This window comes from Dipodomys merriami, unplaced genomic scaffold (genome assembly GCF_024711535.1).
Source record: "Dipodomys merriami isolate MVZ:Mamm:240054 unplaced genomic scaffold, mDipMer1.0.p SCAF_12, whole genome shotgun sequence".
Classification (NCBI taxonomy): domain Eukaryota; kingdom Metazoa; phylum Chordata; class Mammalia; order Rodentia; family Heteromyidae; genus Dipodomys; species Dipodomys merriami.
The window spans coordinates 40,631,267-40,655,545 of NW_027202493.1; the positions used below are offsets into that span (position 1 = coordinate 40,631,267).

General features: G+C 46.4%; 1 protein-coding gene across 1 annotated transcript; it reads left to right on the forward strand.

Moving 5' to 3' along the window:
- The first annotated feature begins 18,508 nt into the window (after positions 1-18,508).
- Positions 18,509-23,615, forward strand: Nefm (neurofilament medium chain). The gene is made up of 3 exons (XM_070016681.1): positions 18,509-19,627; positions 20,320-20,444; positions 21,663-23,615. The coding sequence occupies exons 1-3, from the start codon at positions 18,539-18,541 to the stop codon at positions 23,071-23,073; spliced, it is 2,625 nt and encodes an 874-aa protein (XP_069872782.1). The 5' UTR covers positions 18,509-18,538; the 3' UTR covers positions 23,074-23,615.
- Positions 23,616-24,279: the final 664 nt, after the last annotated feature.

Here is a 24,279-nt window from a genome sequence, read left to right on the forward strand (position 1 = left end):
AATTCCTTTGTAAGAACTATACTCTGTGCCTATTTTGAACAAAGTCACTCATATTTGAAAAGCTTCCTGTTATAAATTTACCATAATGCAAAAGAAAATCTTTCACCCTGAGCTTGAAAACCTTTCGAAGAATAATTTTCTTGATGAACCACTAACCAGGCTACGGAGAAGCCAGCCACTTAGCTCTGGGTCTATCTGTGGAAATGTAGCTGCCATGTCCACTTTTGAATACATGATCCGTAGTACTGCAAAGCACACCAGTGTACGTTCCTATCGGAGCATCTATTAAGCATCGAATGTTTGCATGCTGCAGTAAATGTGAAGGACACAAAGGTGAATGAAATTAGGTCCCTGTCCTCTAGCAACATCAAAAAGGCTCCACGTGGTAGGCAACGTGCCTGTCTGCACCTGCCTCTCTCTTAGAAGCATCCCTGCCCTGGAAGAACAGACGTGAGCAGTCGTGTCCAGAGTGAAGTAACTGTGACAGGGAAGGCATGCCCCCAGAGCTGCCGCCCAGCATGACAGCTACAACAGGAGGGGAAAGCTACGAGAGAAAAGTCCTTCCAAGGAAGAACTGAAGGATCCGAATCTGGGGGGAGCTCCCCGCCAGTGGCAGTGCAGCTCCTCAGTCTCTGACAGAGACAGGCAGAGAAAGAAAGTGAAAGAGACAGGAACAGACAGGCAGAGAGGGAGAGGGGGGAAGAGAAAGAAGAGGGGACAGACAGACAGACAGACAGACAGAGAGTCCGTGCTCTCAGGGCTCTGGATAGCACCATCAGACTGCTACTGTGCAATAATGACATATGCCCAGTAGAGGGAACTCTTCGCATATTTAAGTCTTAATGTCCTTGAGGCTGAGCTGAATGGACAAACCAGCCCTTCTAGCTGTAGAAAGGTTTTCTCAGCAAGGCATTTTCCTAGCTGGCTCCCATGGCTTTACATTCCAAGCTGCCAAGATCCCCAGGGCTGGTATTTGCAGCTAACCCAGTAACTAAAATCACACTCTACCCAAGCCATCCTCAGCCTGGATCTTCAGCCGCAGATGTTGGGCGTCCTGAAAGTCAGTGTGCAAACCCTCCAGGGGCCTCTGACCCCACCCCTCCCTGGAAGAGAACTGAGCTTCCTGGGATCACAGGTTAACATTCCTTGCTTTTCCTCACCCTTTCTTCTTGGGAGCCTAGGACGGTGCCTGGCCCACAGTGGACGTGCAATGGAGATTGTTAGGAGAATGATTGAAGTGAACAAGCTTCCTAAAAGGTTTTGAAGACCAGAATCACTTGATGGAAACAATCACTTCCTGTTTGAATGTTTGTCCCTGAAGTGGAGTCTTTGTCACTGATTTATTCTGTCCCTGATGAAGAGCTGTTTCCATCTGTGCGTCCACGCTTCCTTAGCTCTAACGATGGGCAGCTCACCAAAGATGTAGTATAGCAGGGTCCCACAATTTCAGAAGTGTCCACATGGTGCAGCAGACAGGCAGTGACCAAAGGCATCTAGAAATCCCTACCCACACTGAACTCTTACACCTGCACACACACAAGATCAAAGCTGAGAATGGTTAAGTACCTTAACCATACCATACCCTACCAAATAAACACCTAGTCCCTGATACAGATACTCTCATATCAGAGGAAGATAGCTTACATAGAATATTCTATAAAAGTTCTTTGATTATGGTGGACACATACCCACATAAACACACACACACACACACACTCACACACACACATACACACACACACACACACACACACACACACACACACACACACACACACACACACACACACACACACACACACACTGGCATGCCAGCATACCAACAGCCATTCCTCCAGACCAGTAGTTTTGTACTTTGAATGAACATCAAATCAATTTTATGTTGCTGCCCAGGCCAAATTAAATCAGAATCTTAGGCAAATTAAATCAGAATCTCTGTGAGCAAGTCTTGGGCCCCAAGGATTTAACTACAACCAGGCCTGAGCTACGTCAATGTAGACACAAAGAAAGGACCATGAGGACTCTGCACAGCCATGGCCACAGGGCCTTTGACCTGACATGAAACTCCAAGGTAGAAACACTGAGTATTTTTATGGTTCACCAAGTGGGCAGTTACCAAAATCATCAGTTTCTCCAAAAACAAACTCTGGGCATGTGCAGGTGTAAGATCAAAGTTTAGAATTGTTAGTTATTTCCCTTAACCCCAACAGAGTCAACAAATAAGGATTGTATCTCTGACACACCCTGGAAGGAGGAAGTCACATATCGACCTTACATGGCCCCAGGGTGGAAGAGAGCACCCCAGATTTATCCTGACTTTAGGGGCCTGGGCTCATCATCCCTCCACATCTGGGAGGCTCAGACACCTTCTCCAAGAAACAGAAGAACCATGACACAGAGCTGCAGGAAGGACCGGGTGAAACCGCGTAGCAGGGAGTCTTTGTAAGTGCTTATGTCATTGAAAGGATTATTATGGGGAGCCAGCAAATACATTTTTTTAATTGTGAGACATGAAGTGAATCTAGAAACTTCAGCACTCACTGCTTTCGTTTCTAAGTGGTGATTGTGCATAGATAACTGTGGCTGGCCCTGGTTTTCCTTTGGTGGCAGATCAATAAAATTAGGTAAACAGTGGAAGTTTAGCGAGAAGACACGGGCAAGTGGAGATGGTCCAAAACAGGAACAACCAAGAGAAATGCAGCGCGGGTGGAGGGAAGGAAGGGCTCATGGTGGTCACGGTGGCCTCTCCTTCCATCCTTGGCACAACCCCGCAGGAAGCAGGTGACCCTTCGTCTCAACCTTCAGAACTCCAACCATGATCTGTCTACACACAAGCAACAGCCAATGTGCGATACAAGAATGTTCAAGACCTGGGGCTGGGAAGGTGGCTCAGTGGTAGAGCGCTTGCCTTGCATGCCAGAGGCCCTGGGTTCCATTCCCCAGCACCACATAAGCAAAAAGAAAAAAGCCGGAAGTGGCGCTGTGGCTCAAGTGGTAGAGCGCTAGCCTTGAGCTGAAGAGCTGAGGGACAGTGCCCAGGCCCAGAGTTCAGGCCCCAGGACCGGACCCCAAAAAAAAAAAAAAAAGAATGTTCAAGACCATTCTCCAGACTGAGCATCTGAGCCCCCCTCCCCCATATCCTACATGCTATCATACTCTGAATGCAAGAGTATGAGGAGGCAGCACCCTGGGAAGAGGGAGGCTTTGTGAATGGGGTGTCATGGTGTGACACTGGAGAACTCCCACCCCACTTCACACAGGAAATGGAGGTGAGCAGGAAGTGGCTGTGAGCAGACAGTGGATATTCCTGCCTTGACCTTCAACTTCTCAGCCTCCAGAACTGGGAAATAATTTCCAATCCATATGAAACCTCCCAGTCTCTGATACTTTGCTCTAGCAACTTGAAAGGACTAAAAAAGCTGAAGTAAGACAGAGCAAGGGAAGGCAAAGATGTTTGTTATCAAGTCTCTGTGGCCTTTGGTCTCCTTAGAGATGCTGCATTGTTTTCTTTGCTTGTTTGTGTTTTAATAGAAGTAATGCATTAGTGAGGGCCAACCAACTTTCTGATACTATAATTAGATCAAAGACACTAAGTCTATTTAGAAAGTAAGGTAAGCTTTATCCTTGAGATCTAATTATCTAGTATTAAAAGTGAGATATGGTACAGACACATAAATAAGATCCAACTTAATTAACTCCCAGAGATAATTAGCAAATAAAATAAACCTTACAACTCCATAGAAGGGATTGGCCAGATAAACAGGCAAGAGGCTTTCTTTTACAAGAAGACATACGAGTCAAGCTGTGGTGGAGACATTCTGCTTAGACAAGAATACCTACTTTCTCCAAATACAGAGGAGGCTCCGGAGTTGAGAAATGTCTTACCCACTTTATTCCTTTTGTGACAACCAGTGCAATGGCTCTCAGCATCAGCTGCATGCTAGAATGTTCTTGTGAACACTAGATAGATGGGCAAGCGGGCAGGCAGGCAGGCAGGCAGCCGGACAGACCGACAGAAAGACAGAAAGACCAACAGAAAGATAATTTAGCCTTTGGGTTACTGACATGCATTTTTTTTTTTTTAGTTTGCCATGTGACTTCTCAGTTTCTGAAGAAAATTGTTCAGCCACTGTCTCAGATTACTTTAAAGCAAACAGTGTGGTAAAGGAATAGTGGATAAGAAGCAGGAATTCTAGGCTCAAGCTCAGGTTCAAATACTAAGATAGAACATGACTTTGGGAAGACAAGAATTTGGGGCTATACACAAATATCCTTACTATAGAATGGCAGATTTGGAATTATTATTCTGTTCAGTATACCAGGCTTTTTTTTCACAGATTCAGAGATCTTTCATTAGGGAATGAATAGGAAATAGCTTTTGGACTCCCTGGGGTGAGAGGACCTAAATCAAGGCCTGGTCTCCAGCAAGCTCCCCGTGAGAGCTCCATGCCTGGCACAGGGCTGACCCCGCACATTCCTATTGGATGTTTCTGTGTATCTGATGCCTTTGTTGTAGCTGGTTTCAGGCGGCCTCGGGTGAATGCCCCAGCAGGTGAACTCTTGTCTTTACCTGCCCCCCCCATCCCCTGCCACACCCTGCCGCTCTTCTCCCATCATTACTGCCCTCAGTGCACCCACACTGCAACTTGGAGGACCTGTAAGCATGATGTTCAGAATCAGCAATCTCCTATCACGGCAAATAGAGGGCAGGGGCTTGGGTCCCAGAAACAATTGCTGTACATGTGGATAATCTTGAACAAGTCATTGAACGTCTTCATTTCCCCATATATGAATGAAGACCAAGTGAGATCTTTTCCTGTATATTTTTATTATGTGCAGGTAGCTGTACAAAGGAGTTGCCATTCAACAAAGCAGTTTATGAAGACAGCCCCCCTTGACCAACGTCACCCTCTTCAACATTGTCACCCCTTCTCCCCCCACTACTTCCCTCACTTTTCTGAATTTTGAGGTTATATATTGAATTTTTTGACATTTAACACAGCAATTTATGTATACAATGAATCTTGATCTGCGTCATTCCCAAAGGAAATCTGTGTGTGTGTGTGTGTGTGTGTGTGTGTGTGTGTGTGTGTGTGTGTGTGTTGGTTGGTTGTGGGGCTTGAACTTAGGGCCCAGGCACTGTCCCTGAGCCACTTTGTGCTCAAGGTGAGCACTCTACCTCTTGAACCACAGTACCACTTCTGGTCTTTGAGTGGTTAGTTGGAGATAAGAGTCTTACAGACTTGCCTGCCTGGGCTGGTTTTAAACCATAAACCTCAGATCTCAGCTTCCCGAGCTAGAATTACAAGTGTGAGCCACCAGCACCCAGCTCCAAAGGAAATCTTGAATCACTGTTTTCTAGTACCAACATTACACAAATTTGATAAGAATCAAGACAAAGCTAGCCACTGTTTCCTAGTGATCCAACAGTCTTTCTTATCTGGTAATTTTCGGTGATAAGCAGAGACAAACTTAAGACAAACTGTGCTTCAGAGGGGTGGTTTTGAAGACAGGACCTAGAGAGACACATCCATACGGCCATACACTCCTGTGTGTCATCCACACAGAATTATCTATTCTGATCAAACTCATGAGAGCGCTGCATTGTCACACCCTGAATGTCACGGGTGTGGGGGAGCGTTCGGGAGGTCGAGTAACATTGAAAACCATGAAAGAATTCACGATGGAAGGAAACCCTTCCCATGTACAAAGTGGGAAGAAGAGTTTGGACCGCCCATTCTCCTTGCCATGCTTGAAAAAAGAAATACTACAAAAAATAAGCAATGTGACGTCCTGGTTACCTTCAAAGGCATGGAAAGAACTCACCTGGAGATGAATTCCACGGATGTAAGCACTGTGGGAAAGCACTCCTAGGCTCTACTACCCTTGGAAAACATGGCAGGGTGGGGGAAGATTATAATGGGGAGAGAACAATGTGAGAATGTAAGCAACATGAGAAAGCATTCACTTGATCTTGTGACCTTCAAAGACAGTCGAGAACTCACGACGAATAAAAACTATGGATGCGAGCAATGTAGGAATACCTTCCCTTCTTCAAGCCTTCATTTCTTCCAGGAACCCCCTAGAACTTTCACAAGAAAATGTTATTGATACGGGCCATAGGGGAACCCCTCTCTTTTCTCCCAATAGCCTGTGAACACATGAAAAAAAAACCCACACTGGAAAGAACCTTCATCTGTGTAATCATATTAGGAAAGTGATGCTAGTATTTTAGAATATTTTAGAGGCCTACTGCCTAGAAACATTATACAAATTTGGTAAAACCAAGCTAACCACCTGCTGCCCTACTAATTTGAGAGGTTCTGACTTGAGGATTCTAGTTTGAGCCCAACCCATGGAAGAATTTTAGGTGAGTGCATCTCAACCACTGGCTGTTCACAGTAGAGCATGGATATACCCAGGGATATGGGGAAGGACAAGTAGGGGGGAAATGGGATCACTCTACTTCATATGGTGGGAGGGCTGTATACATGGTTGCTCCTACAATCTGGAGTAAGTCTTCATTCTCAAAACTCATACAATAGTATGGTCGGTGCTGGTCACATTTCCACCTCTCTACCCTGAAGCCTGCAGGGAAAACCCACCGCTCCTGTTCAACATTCTGATCATCGTAGATTCCCAGCACATGCCAAATGAATAACAGCTCATGGTGTTTCTAACTCTTTCATTGGATTCCAGGGAAGAAGGTGTCTGTATTTCTTGGCATGTGTGGCTGAGAAATTACTCCCCACCCAAGAAATACTCCTGGGGCAGTCATTTATTTCAGTAGCCACTTGTTTATCCATTTAAGAATATGTGTTTTATTTTAAGTACTAAGGATGAAGCCCAGGTGTTTACCCCTGTGAGCTATATCTACCACCGTCCCCCCCCAGCCCTTTTGGGTTTTTTGTTTTTTGTTTTTGTTTTTGAGCTAGGGTCCTTAACTTTTACCTGGGTTGGTCTCAAATTCACTATCTTCCTTCTGTTACTTCCAGAGTAACTAAGATTATAGGCATAGACCACCCCACCTAGAAAATGTTCTTTTAATCCAAATGTGGATCCTTCTCTTGACAGGAATTTTTTGAGCAAGTGACTTTCATCTACCTAGAACCATTCCATTGTCATTACGTCCAGATTCCATTTACTTCTAAAACAAAAATCTTTTCCTTCTCAGATTCTACCACTGTCTTCCATCAACGGAAGTGTTCATGGAAACTAGGGGCTAGGAGTGGCTTCCAGTCTCTGCTCGATAATCCTGGAAGCAATTGTTTACCCACTCTCCCAGATCAGAGGAAAATATTTTCATAAATGTGGTTCAAACCAAGCACAGTAACTGACAATGACTCTGATTTCTTCCAGATCCTTCTGGAAATATAAAATGTGATGTAAATGCTCTTTTTTATTTTTTAGCAAAAATGGCATGTGACACAATTGCTATTTTTATTACCTGTCTAACAAGAACCCACGCACGTTTTTCTAAAATAACCCGAGTGCCAAACCAAGAAGAAGCCCCCACTCTAGGGGGCACCAGGGACACAGCAGGGTTTGACACCAGGAGGGCTGTCCTCGGACAGGGCAGATGGCTTGAAGAAAGTGCTAGTTTGTGAGGCCTTCCTTCTCACCAGCTCTCCAACCAGACGCTGTATCTCTCCCACTACAACCCTCAAACATCAGGCCCTGGAAGACACTGCCCTGTCCCTGTTCTCCATGTAAAGTCACGAAAAGTAGATTCAGCGTAGGACCGGAACTTGAGCTCCGCAGAGAGGAAAGTCAGAAGGTCGACAGATGGCATGGAGGAGAGCCTCACACATCCAGTATGCGGCTTTGCTAGCACCTCAAGACAAAGATGTCCTTTGGGGAGCAAAAAGATTTGTAAGCAACTGCTTTGTGCATATTGATCAGAAGAAATCAACGCGGGGGTTGGGGGCGGGGGAGAAGTATCCCATTTTTACCTCTCTTTACTCAGTCTCGTTTAACCACCTGCTCACGAAACACTGCCTGTCCATTGGCTACGCGTATAAAATACTGGCTTCACAATCATCCTGTCATTATTCCCACTAAAACCCGCACAGCCTGCACAAACCTGGGAATGAAGCACTGGGACAGCAGCTGAGGGTTCCAGCGGAAGCCTCGCAGCTGAAAGTCACAGTCCCTGGGCCTGGTGGACGTCCTCCCTGCTGCTTCACCTGTGCCCTGGGCTCTGGGAGGATTTCCCGAGAGAATTCCCTGAGGGGGGCGGGGAAGGGGGGGCTCCTAACCAGGACCCACAAGCAAACCAAACCAAATGCCAGACCCTTGTTCCCGAGTTTAGGAATCATCTCTCTGTCTCTCTCTGTGTGTCTGTTTCTGTCTGTCTGTTTGTCTGTCTGTCTCTCTCTCTCTCTCTCTCTCTCTTTCTCTGATTACATTTATTTCAATGTGTCTATTTGTAAAGAACTTGTGATACTTGATATTATCCTACACACTGGTCAAGAGAGAGAAGTTAAGAGAGGGTAAACTGACATCGGGGAAGTCTTTGCCTCTAAGGATCCTCAGGTCCTACCACAAGAGCAGAATGCAGCCGAGTGTAATACAAAACAATAGGAGCCATGTTGTACACAGCTACTGGGGAGGACCTTAAAGAAAAGGTGGGGGGAGGCTGTGAGGGGGGAGGCTGTGGGAGAGGAGGTTACGAAGTGTTTGTGAGGAGGTAGACAGAGCCACAGTCTAGTGGAGCAGGTTTTGGCTAGGAAGTGAATGACGGAAGGAGAATTGACAGAAATGGGGTCAAGCATGGTGGCCCCTGGTCTAGTCCACTCGTGAGCCCCCAGTTCTGAGCTCTGATGCGGTGGGGAGCACCCCACTTTGCATCACATACACACACTTCCAGACCCAGCTCTCCCGTTACACACCTGCCACTATACTCCCGCCTCTCGCAGTGACAGCACCAGCCAGTTCCTCCGTGCAGGGGTTTTCGTCCTGCTACCACTAGAGAAGCAGAAATTAGGGGTGTCCCCCCTCCAGGGTTAGGCAGAAGAGAGAACACCCTCCTGCCTTGTATATTCCTCTTTCTCTCCACTGGGGTATGAGTTTGATTGAAAGCCAATGCCAACCCCACAGAGGTCATTACCTTAGCCTAGAGCAAAGAATCAACCTCCTAGCCCCAAGTGCCAGCACAGAGCGTAATAGGCCAAACCCATGAGTACAGGAGAGAGCACGCTTCCTGGTTCCCTTGAGATGTTGTGATACTGGGTCTCTAATTACATTGGCCTAGTCTTCTCAGCGAATGCAAAGTACCAGCCACTCTCTTGCGTTATCATTAGGATAATGCAAATTAGAGCCCCGGATAATCCAGGGTCACTAGCCTGCTGGGGTCCTCTGGCTCCCTGACTCCCAGCGTTCTAATCTTGCCATCTGATGACTTTGTCACGTCCTGTTCCTGAGGTGGCACACACACACACACACACACACACACACACACACACACACACACACACACACACAGAGTAAATGTTTAGACTTAGGTGCTGGTGCCCGTGTGATAGGAGTGGATTTTTACGTGTCAAGTATAAAATTATGATCCTGGATTGTAAGTTAACCAGCACATCACAAGTGGTTTTCATAATTATTGTGATTACACACAGGTTGCCACTGTCAGATTACAAGGAGTATGGAAAGATAAAATTGCAGAACAGACTTCTGGGATTCCAGGGCAGAAATGTTTGGCGCTGAGGGTAATTTACACCCATAATGTAATTTTAAAGGAGATAATTTGCATTCAGACTTGCACATTACACTGTTTTTTTTTCTGATTACAAAAAGTTCAACCAAAAAAAAAAAAAGCTCTAGCGAGCACATGGTGGTTTCTGAGTGCTCTGACAATTGGTATTTTAGAAGAGTGATATTGAAAAAAAAGGTCTTTCTAATCCCTTCCTGGAGCCTTAGCAGTTTGTCAAGAAAATAATGAGCTGTCTGTCAGATCTTTTAATATGAAGCATGCTGTGATAAATAACTGTTTTCACCCATACTATTTTTACTGAAGTGTATTTATAATTTCTATCTGATTCTCACCTATTGATAGGATCTCTATAAATAAAAGACTTGAAAGGAATAAGAATTCCTATTAACAGATTAGGTCTTAAAATTGTCTAAAAAGGATTCACAAATTCAAACACCAGATTGTAGAGAAAAGAAGAGTAGACTTGGAAAGGAGCTCTTCTCATTACTAAAAATCTTCAACCAGGTATTTTAGATCTTTGGGTCTCACGTGTGTGTGTGTGTGTGTGTGTGTGTGTGTGTGTGTGTGTAGACTATAGACTATAGACTATAGATATATAGAAAGACTTTGTATATATATACCTATATAATCTCTACATAGTCTCCTTCTTTCTCTCTCTCTCTACATATATATGTATATATATATATATATATATATATATATATATATATATAGCCATTTGGTTAAGTGAATGTTAAGTAAAATTGTTAGAAAACATACATACAACAGGAGCTTAATAAATGCTTGTTGCATTGTTAAATGCTAAATATTGTGAAAAGGCAAATCTAATAATAATCAGCATTTATTGGGTGCTATCCTAACATAGCTGTGTGGGAGGATCCTGAAATCATTCTCCCCATGTGACTGACAAGAACTCTGATAAAAAAGAAGTCTGTGTCCAAGTTCAAATGGCTGGCAAGGTGGAAATCAATCAAGGTGGAATTGAACTCAGGGCGGGCCAGATTCTGGGATTTGTAGGTCAGTACCAGGCTCGGCACCTCATCCCATAAGGAAGAGCCATGTCTGGGATTTCTGCTTTGTGGTTTGCCAGATGGGATCACCAGTGACCTTCCTCTGTCCCCGAAGCCATGTGCACATGCCCCCTTTGCCGTCCACCTCAGCTCTCTGCCTTTTTTCTGTTCTGCCAGATATGTCCCTCACCTCCCCTTCTTCCTACTTATGCCTTGGGACTCACCTCGAAGGCCACCTCTTCCAGACAGGCCTCGTGAAGATCTCTCCTCTTCACCAGTGGGTACAGTTGTCCACCCTCTGTGCTTCTATTTCACCTTGCTTCCCTCCAGCCAGGCTGAGCTCATTCCTCTAACGTCACTGGTTCTCCACTCGATGCCTGTTCATCCAAGCGAGGATCCTACCTGTCACCTGGCCACACAACACCCAACAGTGCTGATTCTGAAGGAACCAAGTGATCACCGGAGGAAAGTTTGAGGAGAAAAGTACTTCATTTGCACACTCGCACAACCAATATTCATAACACACCTACTACCAAAAATGTGTCATGTATGTACATATCTACATACATATACATGGTAATGCTGAATGCAAGCACATACACACATATATTATGTATTTTATGTTATATACAGTATTATATATGTACAATATTATATATATATATATTAATTACTTAGATGAACTACGTAGAATTTTAAGGTCAGTCCGTGTGTTGGGACATTAATTGGTTGGCAGCAGGAAAACCAAACTACATCACAAATGATACGATGGAATTCCAACCAGGAAAATATGGAAGGATTTGGATGCATGGGTGATCTCCTGCAGTCTGGTCCTGGGAGCTCCCTTGAGACTGCTCACTGTGCCGCAGGCTCTTTGATAACTGCCCGGGGCCTAGCGGTGCCTAAGGGTGGCTGATTGTGCCTGCACACAGAGCACACGCAGAGCCCAGAGCGTGCCTCATTCTTGGGAGCCCAGGGCTGTGCAGCTTCCAGGGTCTGTTGAACACAGCAGAAGGAAGGGGCCCAGGGCACTGCCAGACACAGGAGGAAACAAACCAATCAAATGAGTCCCCATGGCTAAGGAAGAGCTGTGGTCATTAGGCATGCAGGTCCTTGTACCTTTACGTAACCCAAATGGACTGATGACCCCATGACTAATATAGGATGCGTGTCACTTCTTTCCCAAGTCAACTTTCACTCAAGAAAAATGAGAAATGGTTCTCTTCTTTGACCCTATCTGATAATGCAGAAACCAGAGCCAATTTCTACAAATGAAAATGATGGTGAGTCAGCGCACTTTTTCCCATAAATAACAAAGAAAAATGGATTAAGACTGACTCCCAGCAACCTATATAAATGCAGTACACAATCCTGATTTTAGTATTTAAAATAGATGATCCAGAGGGTTCATTTAAGATTATTTGTGGCTGTCTCTTTGCCAGCCATGCCATTGTAAAACTTCACTAATGAACGCGGTGGGCCAGGATGCTTATGACTGGTTTTTTCCAAGGAGGTTTAGTTTAAAGAGTTTGATATCTACCAAAAAGTGCTTTAAAGACATGGTTAAAAGACTTTTCCTTTGAGTTTTAATGTAGAGGTAGACTAGTCAATAAGTGATTCGCTGATAAATGAATATGTTGTACAAATTAAAATCTCCTCAGAAACTAAACTGCATGTGACTGTTAATGACAGACATCAGGTAAAATAACAGATGAGGATATAAAATAACAGATACATGGCTGAGGATATTTCTTAGAGAAATATATATGTATATACATATATATAACATATATTATGGAATAGAATGAATGGACTCCATGCCCCCCCCCAAGAAAATCACATAGAAAAGTAATTTAGGATAAAATATAACAAAGACAAACAACACCAGGTCTTTATTCTTAGTTAATAAAGTCACAAATCAAGAAAGTCTGTTCATCAGAGGTGACTTCAAAGTATTTTATTTTTATATAAAAATAGAAAGATTTGGTAAAAAGCTACACAGATAGGTAAACAATGGCCTTAACTTGAGCTCATTTTAAGATGGACAGCACGACCTTCTGAAGACCATGATGAGGATCCTCCCCAAAGTCCAACTTCTAAGTTCCTGGGTTCACTCTACCATGTTTCCGCTGTGTGTGTGTGTTTAACCTCTCTGTGCCTCTGTGCTCTATCGCCATTTCTATCAAACAGGAATAAAACTAGAGCCACTTCAAAGAATTGTTGCGAATGATCCAATGAGATAATCCAGCAAAGGTCTGGCACAGATCCAGGACACAAGAGGCACTCACGGTATCATTAATATAACATTATTGAAGATGAGACTACTCTCCATCTCTTCTCAATGGTCTTTCATGCTGTCTGAGACTGGATTTGATACTCTAGGGTAAAGGATTTTTTATTTTTTTAATGTTAGCACTGGGATCAGAAGATCTGAGCTCTGATCCCAACTCCACCACGGCCTTCAGCAAATCTCTTAATCCATTTAATGAACTATAAAATGAGAATAATAATGTGTGGCCCATGCTCTCTGTCCCAGACAAGAGCAGCGTTGCTTTATTTAGTTTCACTTTTAGATACTGGTCACAGGTAACATTCTCATCATGGTAATGATGCTGCTGCTTTGAGAGTCAGGGTACCAGAGAGTGGAAAGATATAGAGAGCTCAGGCCGGACCAGGCAAGGAATCCTTCCCCTGACTTCACAGCCACTATCAACTCAGTAAACAATGAGAGAGGGAGGCAGACAGGAAAAAAGTCCAGAAACTCATATCAAATATTTCTCATAAAATATTATTATCATTATATTTATCAGCTGCTATTGTTATATTGTTCTGTTTTGCTTTTTAATCTTAGGAGCCTTTAAGAATCTTTTCTTAAAGAAGAAAATGCTTGGTAAATACTTGGCTAGAACACCAATCTTAGGTCAAACAGTACACATTCTTTCTCCCAAGGTATATTTATTTCACAAAATGAGACATGGCATTATACCAACAGGAAGATGCCATCTATGTTTAAGTTCATGAGGAAAAAAAACTAGAAGAAAAGACTTATAGTCTCTTCGTATTTGTTAAATTTCTCTTTTGTAAAAAAAAAAAAAAAAGAAAATGAATAAAATATCCCCAAATATAAAACGTTTCTGGCAACCTAAGGGAAAAGTGAGAGGGTTGAAGATAGATTTGTTCTTGGAGGAGTATTAAAGATTACTACGTTTTTCAGAATTGCCAAAAAATATATATATATATATGGGCAAAACAACCCGGACCTGAGAGAGATAACAAGACTTAATTATTAGATGAGAATTTTTGATTTAATATATCTGAGTTAAGTTCTCTTCAGATATTTGATACACAGATAAAAGATCATTGATCTGCTAAAGTTTTCCAAAACTCATTTTAATTAAAAGTCTCTCATAAAAGAATCCTGTCTGTTGCTAAGTTGGGCCTTAATGATCTTGGGGAAAAAATATGTATGTATATATATGTATACATATGGGGGAAATATATATGTATAAGTACACATACATTTATACGCTGTAACGGATACAGTGCTGGGCTGGTATAAGATTATGGGCAATGCAGAGTTTTAAAAATTCAAGTGCAAATCATCAAGAGGAGCTACTTTAAAGGCAAAGCCCATGTCACCAATTTAAAATATGCCAACAAATACTAAGAGTCGTACTTTTGGGGGGAAACATGTATCTCCTGACTTTTGTTTTCAGGATTTATTTTAGCCAGGCTCTGTGACTTTTTTAAGATTCTAAGTCTTCCTCTTCCGGCTTTCAGGGAATGGATGCACAGAGAGAACAAGAAGGCATTACACAGCAAAAAATCAGCAAGCTCGGTGGAAGCCGAAAGGGAAATCTTTCCCCACAAAACGTCCAATCTCCATTTAGAGAATTTCAAAACTGAGTAAATTAATGTTGGGAACACATACAGATGAAATGTTTTTAAGTTTTTTTTTCTTAAAGACTTCAATTAGCTTCAGAAAAGCAGCAGCTAACAGAAACGTTAACACAAAATGTGCAATGCATAAAATATTTGGCAAGAGAGACAATGTCGAAGAGAGTTGCTGGTCAGATGGGTTTGTTTTAATAAAAAACAATACATTCACATCCCAATTTTCCTGACCAGAAACAACCCTTCTCCCTGAGGATATTTTTATTTTTTTTCTTTAAAAATATCTGAAGTAGCAATTACAAAATAAACAGTCGCATCTCTTCTTAAAAGTTTGATCATCAGAGGCTCAAGTAGAAATAAATATTTTTGTTTTCTTTCCCCCTGTGCTCCAGATGAAGCCGACTGGGTTCCTAGCCTCCCATATCAACAGTCCTTCCAATAATTAGTAAAGGACAATTCATCATGAGTTCTGGAATAGGATCCCAGGCAAAATGAACAGGCTCAAGACATAACAGCAGGCTGGACAGAATTACAGATCGTCTTGTCTTGGACCAAGCAGCCTAACAATTTGACAGTGGAGTTTTCCTTCCAGAGTCTCTTGCTTGCTGAAGGGTTCATACATCACATCCTCTTTGCATTTTGTGTATCAAACCAATAAAAATATAAACATATAAAAGAAGGGAGAAAGTGTCCAAATTCCTTATATTTATCCTTATTTTCTTTCTCCACAAATAAATATCCTCTGCATCAGATGTTTTCCCAACATTCTTACCTTACACAAACCCTAAAAAAGAAAGAAAAAAAGATCTCACATTGGCTGTCTCTTACCTTCTGAGTGAATATTTGCACTCCAACAGGGAACACAGCGAGTGGAACTAGTTCTGTATTTTCTACAAAGTGATTCAGAACAGACTCAGGCTTATGAAACAATTCAGAGATAATTTCACAAAATCTCTTATGTCTGAATCATATGTGTAACTTCCTTCTTTGAACAAATTACAAAAGAATTGTACTAAACTCAGTTCCACCAAGGCTGTGTAGGAGAGCCAAATACATTTCCAGGCTTCATTTCTCTATTGTTACTATTTTAGGACTCTTGAGCCTATGTTGTTAAGGGGTTAAAAATGTGCACGAACATTTCTTTTTATGAAAAATATTAAGGCAACAAATGTTCCTCAAAAATACTAGACCAAAAGGAGAACAATATTATAGCTTTTAAAAACAAAAAGGTTTGTTTTTTTTTTCAAAACTAAATGTATGGATGGGTGTAACCTTCAAATCACCTTCAGAAAGCTTGCTAAAGTAAATCTAATACAGTACTTTGCTAAGTGTGGAACTGAAGCCAATTTTTAAGCATGAGCTTCTTCTTAATAAAGGGACTCTTTAAATTCCCTGCAATATTCTGCAGGGCCTAGACTGAACAATGAATAGTTCCGATGCGATGGACTTTACAATTGTCAGCTATAAGCACCAGGTCTAGCCTAAGTAATTGGCTGTGATTTTGTTTGCTCCCAATGCTCCACAACTTCTGTACCCAGTTGGACGCTTCACAGTTTTTGAGCTAGTTTAGATACGAGGCAAAACAGGCTAATTGTGAAATTAGACATGTGTTGCCTTGCAAACGTCTCTCTGCAGAGTCATCTCACTGCCAATACCCGAGAAGGTGCAACTGAAGCCTGCCCCTGAGCCATGTGCTCTCACTGCAGAATGCGCAGCGCGACAAAGGTTTTCTTATGTTTCAATAAAAGCAGGAAGTCACACACAACCGAGGCACCTATGCTGCATAGATAGCATGTAACACACTAACCCTGCTATCCTGTTCAACTCCAGCTCTAAAACTCACCACCCTACAGAGCCAGGGAGTTTACCTTCTCTTCCTGTATTTGTCCAGGTGAAAACTGAAAACCCTGGTTTTTGCCATATTCACAAGTCATTCCCTCCTCTGTGTGTCTGTCTGTCTTCCCATCCCCAGCCTGCAATGCCACACTTTCACATCTGCAAACTAAAGCTCCCCAGGTTAACCCCTTCTTTCGGAGTACTTACTGATTACTTGCTGGGTTGTATTTAACAGAACAGGGACTAGAGAAAAGAAAGCTGCTCAAATCTCTACTCTCATCAAGCAGTGGTCTCTCAGTCTTGTGCGGCTGTAAACTTTCTATCCTGAATCACTTTTAAGCAGGATCAGAATAAAGGGGGCATTTTTAACATCCAGAGAGGACACAGGGCAGCAGGAAATCTATGTGGAATACTTCTCTAAATAATCACGTATGAAGACATGGAAGAGCTCCTCCAAATCAGCCATTAGAATCCACATGAGGGAAAATGCATCACCTTTTAAAAATGGAAATGACCAACTTCGAGTGGAGGGATCTGTTGGGCAACTTTTTAATTGAAGTTCATGCAGATGGCCTATCAATCACTTCGGTTAATAAGAAGTACTGATCTGCTAGAGGAGAAGGCAGTGGTTCTCAAATTTACTATAAACTGTATTTCCCGGGGCTTTCCCAATCCCCCTTTCCAAGGAACATCCATTTGACCTTCAGATTTCCGGCCTCGGGTCCTCCTCCGTCCTTCCCGAGATAGAAACGTCTAGCGGGGCCTCCAGGATGTCTTTTCCTGCTAACTGACTGCCATGGATGTCGGCCCTTTCCAACCCCCTGCAGTCTGCTCGGTGCGCGAACCCCGCATTGCAGAGGTGGGGGGGAGGGAATGGGGGGGTTCCAGCCTGGCTCCCGAAAAGTCACTGCAAACAGGTTCCAACTGCATCCACTGGGAGGGGGAGGGGGAGGCCCCGCCCCCTCCCCCGCCGCCGCCCCGCGCAGCGGCCAGGGCGCTGTCCTCGGTGCTGCCCGCGCCCCGGGGCCCGCGCGCCTTACCTTCCGCCCCGCCGCGCGGCCGGCCGCTCCCGACGCTAAGCGGGCCGCGGCGGCCAACCCCACGTCCACGCGCGTGTCACCACGCGGGCCTGTCCGCCGCGGCCCCTTCCCCAGGGTGCGGGACGGTCGAGCCCCAACGCCTGCTGTATGGTGGTGGTTGCTGTGGCTGTTTTATAAATTGCTTCCAGACACAACTCCTTCGGGCTCTCACCTCCGAGGATTGGGGGGGGAGAGGGGGGAAGATGAAGGGGGGTGGAGGACATGAAGGGGGCGGGGAGGGGGAAATGCAAGGAAAAGGGGGGCAGGGCAGGGTGAGAATGAAGAATGGAGGAGGAGGAGGAGGGGGAAGAGGGGGAGGAAGGGGAGGAGGGGGAGGACCACCACCCCAGGGCAAAGTGATTAAACAACACCCATAGAAAGAACAGTAAGGGCGGGGTAACAATGTCCCCCTTTGCCTTCCTCGGGTCGCTGTGACCCCTCTGTACCCCCTCTTTACAATAAAATGAAATTAAAAGGAGAAAAAAGTAAGGGGGGAAAGGGGCAAAAGAGGAAGAGGAGGAGGAGGAGGAAGAGGAGGAGGAAGGAGTGGAGGTGGAGGATGGGGGGGAAGCTCCGAGGCCGGGCTGGAGCGGCCCCGGGGACGGGGACGCGGAGGAGAGCGGAGATTGAGTAGACAAAGAAAGGGCGTCGGGCTTCCTTTCGCCCCGAAGGTGGGACGTGGAGATGGGGAGGGGGGACCGAGGGGCGCCGAGTGGTCTGGGGCCCGAATGGAGGCCGGGTGGGGTGGGTGGGGGTGGAGAGGCCGGGACGGCGACGCGCGGGGTGGGCCCACGTGGAGCGCGCGCCGCACCGGCTCCGCGGCCGGTCCCCCCCCCCCCCGCCCGCGCCCGCCCCGGCCCGGGGCCCGCAGTCCCCGCCCCCTCGGCCGCCGCCTCCACGGGGCGGGGCCCTGGCCCGGGCCCAGCTCCGCGGCTATAAATGGGCTGCGGCGAGGCCGGCAGAGCGCGGTGGCAGCCACACACACCCCGAGGCCCTCCAAGATGAGCTACGCGTTGGACCCGCTGGGCAACCCGTCCGCCTACCGGCGGGTGACGGAAACCCGCTCGAGCTTCAGCCGGGTGAGCGGGTCGCCGTCCAGCGGCTTCCGCTCGCAGTCGTGGTCCCGCGGCTCGCCCAGCACCGCGTCCTCCTCCTACAAGCGCAGCGCGCTCGCCCCGCGCCTGGCCTACAGCTCGGCGGTGCTCAGCTCGGCCGAGAGCAGCCTCGACTTCAGCCAGTCCTCGTCCCTGCTCAACGGCGGCGGCGGCGGCGGCGGCGCGGGCGGCGACTACCGGCTGTCCCGCGCCAACGAGAAGGAGCAGCTGCAGGGGCTGAACGATCGCTTCGCCGGCTACATCGAGAAAGTTCACTTCCTGGAGCAGCAGAACAAGGAGATCGAGGCGGAGATCCAGGCGCTGCGCCAGAAGCAGGCGTCGCACGCCCAGCTGGGCGACGCGTACGAGCAGGAGCTGCGCGAGCTGCGCGCCACGCTGGAGATGGTGAACCACGAGAAGGCGCAGGTGCAGCTCGACTCGGAGCACCTGGAGGAGGACATCCACCGGCTCAAGGAGCGCTTCGAGGACGAGGCGCGGCTGCGCGACGACACCGAGGCGGCCATCCGCGCGCTGCGCAAGGACGTGGAGGAGGCGGCGCTGGTGCGGGTGGAGCTGGACAAGAAGGTGCAGTCGCTGCAGGATGAGGTGGCCTTCCTGCGCAGCAACCACGAGGAGGAGGTGGCCGACCTGCTGGCCCAGATCCAGGCGTCGCACGTCACCGTGGAGCGCAAAGACTACCTGAAGACCGACATCTCCACGGCGCTGAAGGAGATCCGCTCGCAGCTCGAGTGCCACTCCGACCACAACATGCACCAGGCCGAAGAGTGGTTTAAATGCCGCTACGCCAAGCTCACCGAGGCGGCCGAGCAGAACAAGGAGGCCATCCGCTCCGCCAAGGAGGAGATCGCCGAGTACCGCCGCCAGCTGCAGTCCAAGAGCATCGAGCTCGAGTCCGTGCGCGGCACCAAGGAGTCCCTGGAGCGGCAGCTCAGCGACATCGAGGAGCGCCACAACCACGACCTCAGCAGCTACCAGGTAGGGGAAGGGGAGGGGGGGAGACGGCGGCTGCGCGGCGCGCCTGCGCCTGCGCCTGCGCCCGCGCCCGTGCCAGCGCCAGCGCCGCGCGCGCCCCCACCCCTACCCGCTCCTGAGCGCGGGCCGAGCGCGCACCACCGTGCGCCCCCTGGTGGCCGCGTCCACCGCAACCCCCCCCCCCCCCGCCCCGCCCCGGGGTCCTGATTATTATTATTACTGTTGTTATTATTATTATTATTAATTATTCCATGCTTCTTCTCCTTGGGAGTTGTACCCTGGCACACGGGCACGTTTAAAGCAGGGGGCGCATTCGGGTAATTGAGAATCTGGCGGCTTCAGGATCGCTGAGGCAGAAAAGCATGTGCTCTGCGTTCTTTTCCATGGTGATCCGAAGAGATCTCAACATGGGCTTCAGCCCAAACTGCTTGGATGGGGACGGGCGCTGGGGGTCGGGGCGGGGGAGGCGGGAGAGGAGCCGCAGGGGTCGGGGGAGTCCATCTAGGGTTGAACTTGTTTCTGAGTCCCCTGGTTTCAGCTGTGTTCCTGTGTTTGCTGTTTGTTCCAGAATCCTTTCAGTATAAAGGAAAGCCATGGGGGGGGGGGAGTGGAGGGGGGGATGAGGTTTGCAGCGCTGGAGGGAGATGGGGTGCGAAGCGGGGAGCCGCTGTGGAGACGTCCTGGGTCTGTTTCAGGACACCATCCAGCAGTTGGAAAACGAGCTCCGAGGAACCAAGTGGGAGATGGCCCGTCACTTGCGAGAGTACCAGGACCTGCTCAACGTCAAGATGGCTCTGGACATCGAGATCGCTGCATACAGGTAAGGGCCCCGCCCTTCCCGCACTGCAGGGTGTGCGGCCCAGCCGGGTCTCCGCAGTTAACGGGGCGGGGAGGAGTCGTCATCCATCCCCGCCTGGCTCCCGGCTTCATTAGACACACACCACTCCTCTTCAGATTTGCAAGTGCAGTTGAGTGAATCAGAGTGAAGTGTTGGGGGAGGGGGGGCCACACCGATGGTGCTCATGCTTAAGCTTTTTTATTATAGTGAAACATGTTTCCCAGTGCTTGGAAAGCAAATGAGGTTTCAATTTTTAATAGTTTTATGTAGAGCTTCCAGCTTATCAATTAGATCATCCTCAAGGACAAACACCAGGACATTCTCTCTCTTCGTGATGGCTTACTATTGCCTCATCTGGCTGAGAATAAAGACAAATTAGAATATGGATATACCCATTTTTACATATGTAGAACACAGATGTGAAATTATTAGACTGTATAGTGTAGATGACGTATACCAGGCATGATACTTATCTACCTCTATATAGAACTCTAAATGCATATGTACCAATGTACACATACATACAGAGACATATATAGGTATCACTACTTTATTGATGGATTGGTTACAGTTCCTAATATGAGCTTGCTTTGACTAAATTTTGATGTAACAATTTTTCTACCCAATGAAGTAATTATGAGAATAAATTGCACTTTCTCTTTTTTCAACAGAGGCTGAATAATTTGTCTAAGTAGATGTATTATTACTAAAATTTCAGACCCAATTATAATTGACTCACCTGTATTGATACCAAACTATAGTTTAATATAGCCTAATTCCTGAAATAGTCAATTAGTTTTATAAAACGTTTGAGCATTATGTTTGCCTAAAACATTAAATCCATATCCTGACAGTTGAAGTGCTCAGCAAGGTTAGTGAAGGTTGGTGTGTTGGAGGGCTGTGGGGGAGGGGCACTAGAAAGCTTTTAGCATATTCATATTGTACTAAAGGACACACTACTACCAAGCTGTGAGTAGGTGTGGTTGTTTGGCCACAGCAGTGGGTTAGTTACTATATGCAGCATGTAAATGCCTAGCTGTTCAGGAGGAACTGACAAATGACACAATCAATAGTGGGAACTGCGCTGGCTTGAAAGAACCTTTCCTCTATGCAGCTCCAACAGTACCCATAATGTAATGAAGTTTGGCAAAGCTGATGAGGTTTTCATGACACTTTGCCTTTTTAAAAACTTCTCCTCAGAAAACTGCTGGAAGGGGAAGAGACCAGATTTAGCACATTCTCGGGGAGCATCGCTGGACCACTGTATACCCACCGCCAGCCGTCGGTCACCATATCCAGTAAGATTCAGAAAACCAAGGTGGAGGCCCCCAAGCTAAAGGTGCAACACAAGTTTGTCGAGGAGATCATAGAGGAAACCAAAGTGGAAGATGAGAAATCCGAAATGGAAGATGCCCTGACTGCCATTGCCGAAGAACTGGCCATTTCCACCAAAGAAGAGCAGAAGGAAGAAGAGACGGAAGAACAGGAAGAGGAACAAGAAGCCAAAGAAGAAGAGGAGGAAGAGGAAGTGGTAGCTGCCAAAAAGTCTCCCGTGAAAGCTACAGCGCCTGAGATGAAAGAGGAAGAAGAAGAAGAAAAGGAGGAGGAAGAAGGCCAGGAGGAGGAAGAAGAGGAAGAGGATGAAGGTGCTAAGTCAGACCAAGCAGAAGAGGGAGGATCTGAGAAGGAAGGCTCCAGCGAGAAAGATGAAGGCGAGCAGGAAGAAGAGGGAGAAACAGAGGCAGAAGGTGAAGGAGAGGAAGCAGAAGCTAAGGAAGAGAAGAAAACTGAGGAGAAGAAAGAAGTCGTGGCTGCCAAGGAGGAGCTGGTGGCTGAGGCCAAGGTGGAAAAGGCGGAGAAAGCCAAGAGCCCTGTGCCAAAATCCCCCGTGGAAGAAGTGAAGCCGAAAGCCGAAGCCAAACCCGCCAAAGGTGAGCAGAAAGAAGAAGAGAAAGCTGAGGAAGAAAAGAAAGAAGTGGCCCAGGAATCCCCCAAGGAAGAAAAAGTCGAGATGAAGGAGAAGCCAAAAGACGTGCCGGACAAGAAGAAAGCCGAGTCCCCAGTGAAGGAGAAGACAGTGCAGGAAGTGATCACCATCACCAAATCCGTCAAGGTGAGCGTGGAGAAAGACGCCAGGGAAGAAGAGAAGCCAGCACAGCAGGACAAGGAGAAGGTGAAGGAGAAGGCAGAAGAGGAGGGAGGGAAGGAGGAGGAAGGAAGTGATCAGGGTGCAAAGGAATCCAGGAAGGAAGACATAGCGGTTAATGGGGAGGTAGAGGGAAAGGAGGAGGAGGAAGAGCAGGAGACGAAGGAAAAAGGCAGTGGCAGAGAAGAGGAGAAAGGTGTGGTCACGAATGGGTTAGACTTGAGCCCCGCAGACGAAAAGAAAGGGGGTGACAGAAGCGAGGACAAGACAGTGGTGACCAAAAAGGTAGAAAAGATCACCAGTGAGGGGGGCGACGGTGCTACTAAATACATCACTAAATCTGTAACTGTCACTCAGAAGGTGGAGGAGCATGAGGAGACCTTTGAGGAGAAACTAGTGTCCACCAAGAAGGTAGAGAAAGTCACTTCCCATGCCATCGTGAAGGAAGTCACTCAGAGTGACTAGAGTTAGGAGCCCATTGTAAAAGGTTAAGCCATATGACAATTTCCAAAAAGAAAAAAAATTTAAACTAAATGCATGTGATTGACAGCATCAAAAAACCGAATGGATTCTCCCAGGGGGGGCTCCAGGCCTTGACCTTGTATTTACTTTGTGCAATATGAAGGAACTGCATGCCAGCTCAGGGTGCTCTCCTCCTCAGTCTCTTGGTGGGGGAGGGGGGCTTCAAATGCATGATCATGTATGTACCCGGGGAAGTGGCCAATTTCCTAAGCCTGTTTGGAAGGGGGGCGCTTAGGGGGCGGGGACTGTCTTGAGACGTGCTATGTCAAGTACCAACTGAGCCAAAAACTAATCAATGAAAACACAGAACTCTCTTAGCCTTAAGGAAGCTATATATGAATCATTATGTTTACCTCACCGGTGCATTTAAAAGGGACTTTTGTCCATGGGAGAGAACCTTGAGGACATGCACAGTTTACAACCTTATGTTGATCGATGTTAAATGTCACAGCCGTACTTGCTTAATAAAGGTCATATTGGAAACAGAGCCGTGTGCTTCGTGTCATTTCACAGGGAAATCTCCGCTCCCCAAAGATTGCTCTCCCTGGAATAGATTTGGGGAACTGTAAGTGACTATGATCTTCTCTGCCCCAAGAGTTGACTTCAGAAACATAATGGCTAAAGACATCTTCAAGTGTCAAAATCTACCCCCCTTCACCCCCTCAAAAAATGCTACTACTTGAGCCATACCTCCAGCCCTTGTTTTATTATTACTTTGTGAGACAGAGTCTCATGCTTTTGCCCAGTTTAGACTCCCACTTAGACTTTCCTCCCTAGTGGGATCACCAGCACACACCACACCCTGTTTTTGTTGCTGTTCTTCTTAAAATGGAGTTTTGTTAACTTTATGCCCAGGCTGGCTTTGAACCTTCACCCACTCTATCTAGAGGAGCTGAAATTGTAGTCAGGTGTCACTTAGCTCAAAATTCATCCCCCAATTTTTAAATTGTATTTCTGAAGTAAAAGAAAAAAAATCAAAGCATTTGATGGAAAAGAAGACTTTGGTGGGTTAGAAATCATCCCTCTCCAGGGGTTACCATCTCAAACCAAACTTCAGAGAACATCAAGGTAAGGGGGCGGGGCTGGTGATAATGGAAATGAATTGACAACTCCTCATATCTCAAAGTGGAGAACAAGGAAGCCGTAGCT

What these genes read in the sequence shown, in the direction of transcription:
- Nefm (XM_070016681.1), top strand. Translation starts at nt 18,539, where the DNA reads ATGAGCTACGCGTTGGACCCGCTGGGCAACCCGTCCGCCTACCGGCGG. An exon ending in ACGACCTCAGCAGCTACCAG is followed by an intron (nt 19,628 to 20,319) that starts GTAGGGGAAGGG and finishes GGTCTGTTTCAG; the next exon opens with GACACCATCCAGCAGTTGGA. An exon ending in ATCGAGATCGCTGCATACAG is followed by an intron (nt 20,445 to 21,662) that starts GTAAGGGCCCCG and finishes ACTTCTCCTCAG; the next exon opens with AAAACTGCTGGAAGGGGAAG.